Below are 4,062 nucleotides of genomic sequence, written 5' to 3' on the forward strand. Positions count from 1 at the left end.
CTATTCTAGGCCTCTTCTGGCTCCAACTGAATTTAGGAATGTTTTCCCTAATTCTGTGAGATAATGCTGTTGGAATTTTGGTTGGAACTGCATTACATTTGTATAACAATTTTTCTTTTTTGTATTAGTACAGTACAGGGTCTACAGGGTCTCATTCCACAGATTGGACTCGTAGTGATTCTTCTGTTTTCAACCTCCCATGTGCTGAGATTGTAGGCTTGTGCCACCATGCCTAGTCTCAGTTGCCATCTCAGTGTGCCCCAGGGGCGGGGCCAAGACAGCACTGGATTGAACGCCTAGGATTGAACTCTGACCCATGTCTGCCTAAGCAGTTGCTTTAATCCACTGAGCTATCTGGCTGCCCCTGTATAACAATTTTGGAAATATGGCCATTTTTACTATATTAGTTCTTCGCAGGAGCAAGGGATATATTTCCATTTTCTGACATTCTTTTTGATCTTTTTCAGAGTACTGTGGTTTACAATGTAGAAGTCTTTTTACATTCTTTATTAGATTGATTCGTAGGTATTTCATTTTTGGGGATGTTCTGTGAGAGGTATTGTTTTCTTAGTTCCTCTCTGAGTTTTTTATTCATGTATAGGAAGGCTATTGAATTTTTAGTGTTGACTTTCTATCCAGCTCTGCTACTGAATTTGCTTATTCTAGAAATCTTTTGGTGGAGTTTTGGGATCATGTCATCTGCAACTAGTGATAATTTACTTTTCCTATCATTGCTCCTTTTATATTTTTTCTCTTGCCTCATTGCTCTGGCAAAACATTCCAGAATATTATAATTACTAATAGTGGTGACAGTGGACATCCAACCAGGGGTTGAACTCTGGCCCTTGCACTTGCCAGGCAAGTGCTTATTCTACTGAGCCATCTCCCCGGTCCCTTGTCTTTTTCTTGATTTTAGAATGAAAGCTTTCAATTTTTGTCAGTTTATTGTGATGTCGACTGTTGGTTTGTCATATATAGCTTTTTATCAGATTGAGATAAAGACCATCTATTCTAGTTTGTTACAGGATTTTTATCATGAATGTGTCCTAGATTTTGTCAAAAGCTTCTTCTGCACCAGTCGAGATGATCGTATGGTTTTTTGTCCTTGGCTTTGTTCGTACGGTGCAGTACATTTACTGATTTATGTATGTTGAACCATCCCTGCATCCCTGGGATGAATTGCACATGGTCATCTGTATTATCTTCTTGGTGATTTCCTGCATTGTTTTTGCCGGTACTGTATTGATGATTTTTACAAAAAAATCATCATGATTGTGTTCATTAGGGATATTAGCCTATAGTTCTCTTTCGTAGTTGGGTCCTTCTGTAGTTTCAGTATCAGGGTAATGCTTCCTTTCAAGAATGAATTTGAGAGTATTGGTTCCCTTTCAGTTTCATTAAAGAGTGAGAAGTAGTGGCATTAGATCTTATTTCAATGTCTTATAAAATCCAGCAGTGAATCTGCCTGGGCTTCTGCTTTTCTTTGCTGGTAGATTTTTAATTAGATCTTCAATGTCATTGATGATGCTGGTTTATTTAGGATTTTTATATCTTCTTAATTCAGTTTTGATAATCTGTGTCTAGGAATTTTTTGTTTGTTTATGGATTCTATTTTCTTTCATATTTGGGGCATTAATGGTTTTCATCATTTTTCTAAGCTTCTTTATTTTTTAAATCTTATCTGCTGTAGAGTCACTAAGCATGGTTTTCATTATGATCACCATCTTTGCAGTTATCTGAGAAATTATTTCTGATTTGATTTTGTTTAGAGCCTCATTCATTTGCTTTTTCGTTACTTCTTCAGAGAGGCCAGGTGGGTGGCTTTCAGATTGTCCCACCTCCTTGCCCCCTAGGTTTTCCTTTGGTAAAGTGGATGTCTGGAATTGAATGTTGTTTAAATGTTTTCTCATTTCCTCTCTGTGTGTGCGTGTGTGTGTGTGTGTGTGTGTGTGTTTAAATTCCTGGGATGATGCTTTTTAAGTTACCTATGTAGAGTTGCTTTATTGCTAGTATTTACAACTCTTAAGAAATACCTACTTATCAAGGTTATTTCGAGTATAGCCAATTTTTGGATTTTGAGTCTTGCAAGATCCTACCTCTTCAATTTGTTTTTTGTATTTATTTATTTATTTGGTAGAGTCTTGTTTCACAGCTCATACTCACAGTGATCCTCCTGTCTCGACCTCTCCAGAGCTGGGATTACAGGTGTGCACCACCATGCCTGGTTTTGGTGGCCAGCATGAGCACTTGGCATTCCAGGGCTCTTGCGGCATGTGGTGCTAGGAATGGAACCCAGATCCTTATGCTTGCCAGACAGGTGCTTAGTCCACTGAGCTATCGCCCCAGCCCTCTTTTCAATTTGTTGATGATGAGTTGTTGCCTACTTTGCCCAGTGCATAGTTCTTTGGCACTGGCCCACAGTATTTTCTATGACCTTCGTGCAGTCTGTCTTGGTATACCAGGAAGAACAGCTGGTGAGAACCATTATGTCACTTTAGCTAAAGTGGTATAATCAGCAATAACAATAGCATCAAACATAACCTAGAAAATGACAAACTGAGGAAACCATTAATTTGCTAGCTTTAGATTATAGATTATATAACAGATCTATTATATAATTATATAGTTATGTTTTTATAACAAAATCCATAGCCAGAAGATTGTAAGCAATACAGAATTTCTCATGTGAATTTTATCCTTAGGAGAGAAAATTTAAAAGCGGTGAGAGAAAATAACAGAAATAGAAGAAGAAAAAGAAATTAGAAGCAAAGCTGGAGGAAAAGGGTAACCAAACTTTAGGAAACTGTTGCAGAAGACGGAGGGAAAGAGAGGGAAGGAATAAAATGAAGAACAGAACAAAGGAACAACCACAAATAAACTAGAAACCACATTCATGCTCATATAGATGTAAGATCAAATGGTGAAGGCAGGAAAAGTTCACTTCTAGGCTTCTCTCTGCTGTCACTGGCAGCCACATGTGGAGGCATAATCCAGGTCCCTGTTGACTTATCCCAGCAATCAGCAGCAGCTTTATGGCAGGTAGTGGATAATCTCAGCAAGCCTTCTCCTTTATTTCCCCTGAAGTTCAGGGGATTCATCTTCCTTCTGGCCTTCCTCACGCTGCTCTGTTCTAGTGTTTGCATGGCAACGCTCAAAGAGCTTCTTTCTGTCTTCCTGGAAGTCCTCCAGCTGAGTTTTTTAAATCTTCATTAAGAATTCCAGTAATTCTTTGCTTTTATTTCTTAGGTATAATTGAAAAAACAGATATCCCAATTTGCTTTCCTTCCAAGCTTGAATTCACAAAAATACTGGCTTTTTCCTTAAGTTACTGTTTGCTTATGGATTTGCAGCCACAGCCACCTATATTGAGGAGGAAGATGTTCATAATTATTCAATTCATGATGTGGTGATGCCCTTGCCTGGTTTTGATGTGATCTACCCAAAGCATAAAAGTAAGTTCATGTGGGAGTGGAGTAGTGAACGAGTGCAACACAGTGGAAGCCTGGCTGCCACCATAAAGAAAAGAAAACGTCACTATTCGGATTCTAAAACTTTTATTTTCATCATATTTAATGATATAATTAGATTTCATTAGAGCAGATATGTAGGTATAAGCTGTGATTATACATGAAATTTTCCCAGCAGGTTACATTCAGATGGTGAATTTACATTTAAAGAGGAAAGTTAGACGTGGGGCTCTGGCCTGTGGCCTGAGCCTGGTGGGGCCCTGAAAGGAAGGACTATGTTTTGGCTCCCAAGGTGGAGCCCAGCCTGGGCCTCCTGACAGGAGAGGAGAGGAGAGAGGCTGGGAGGGGATGGCAGTGCTGGTGAAGCTATAGTCTCTTGGTTACTGCTTGCATTACTTAAATTCCTAAAGGCGCTAATTTAGGACTAGGAGGTGGCGGCATTAGAGCACTTGCCTTGTGTTGACAAAGCGCTGGGTTCAATCCCCAGCACTGCAGCACAAAGCAGATTGACTAATTTGTATTAAAGATGGGAAGGGTCTGAAAAGAGTCATTGAGAAAGTGCATGTAGACATGTGGACGGACAATGGTACTTTTT

General features: G+C 39.2%; 1 protein-coding gene across 1 annotated transcript in view; it reads left to right on the plus strand.

Annotated features, from left to right (window-relative positions):
* The window catches only part of Pus7 (pseudouridylate synthase 7 (putative)), a 63,653-nt gene that overhangs the window by 52,470 nt on the left and 7,121 nt on the right, over positions 1-4,062 (plus strand). The window contains exon 13 of the mRNA XM_004634995.2: positions 3,351-3,452. Within this exon, the coding sequence (XP_004635052.2) occupies positions 3,351-3,452 (102 nt within the window). The remainder of the gene's footprint in view (positions 1-3,350; positions 3,453-4,062) is intronic.

Source organism: Octodon degus, unplaced genomic scaffold (assembly GCF_000260255.1).
Source record: "Octodon degus isolate 3935 unplaced genomic scaffold, OctDeg1.0 scaffold00068, whole genome shotgun sequence".
Lineage (NCBI taxonomy): Eukaryota > Metazoa > Chordata > Mammalia > Rodentia > Octodontidae > Octodon > Octodon degus.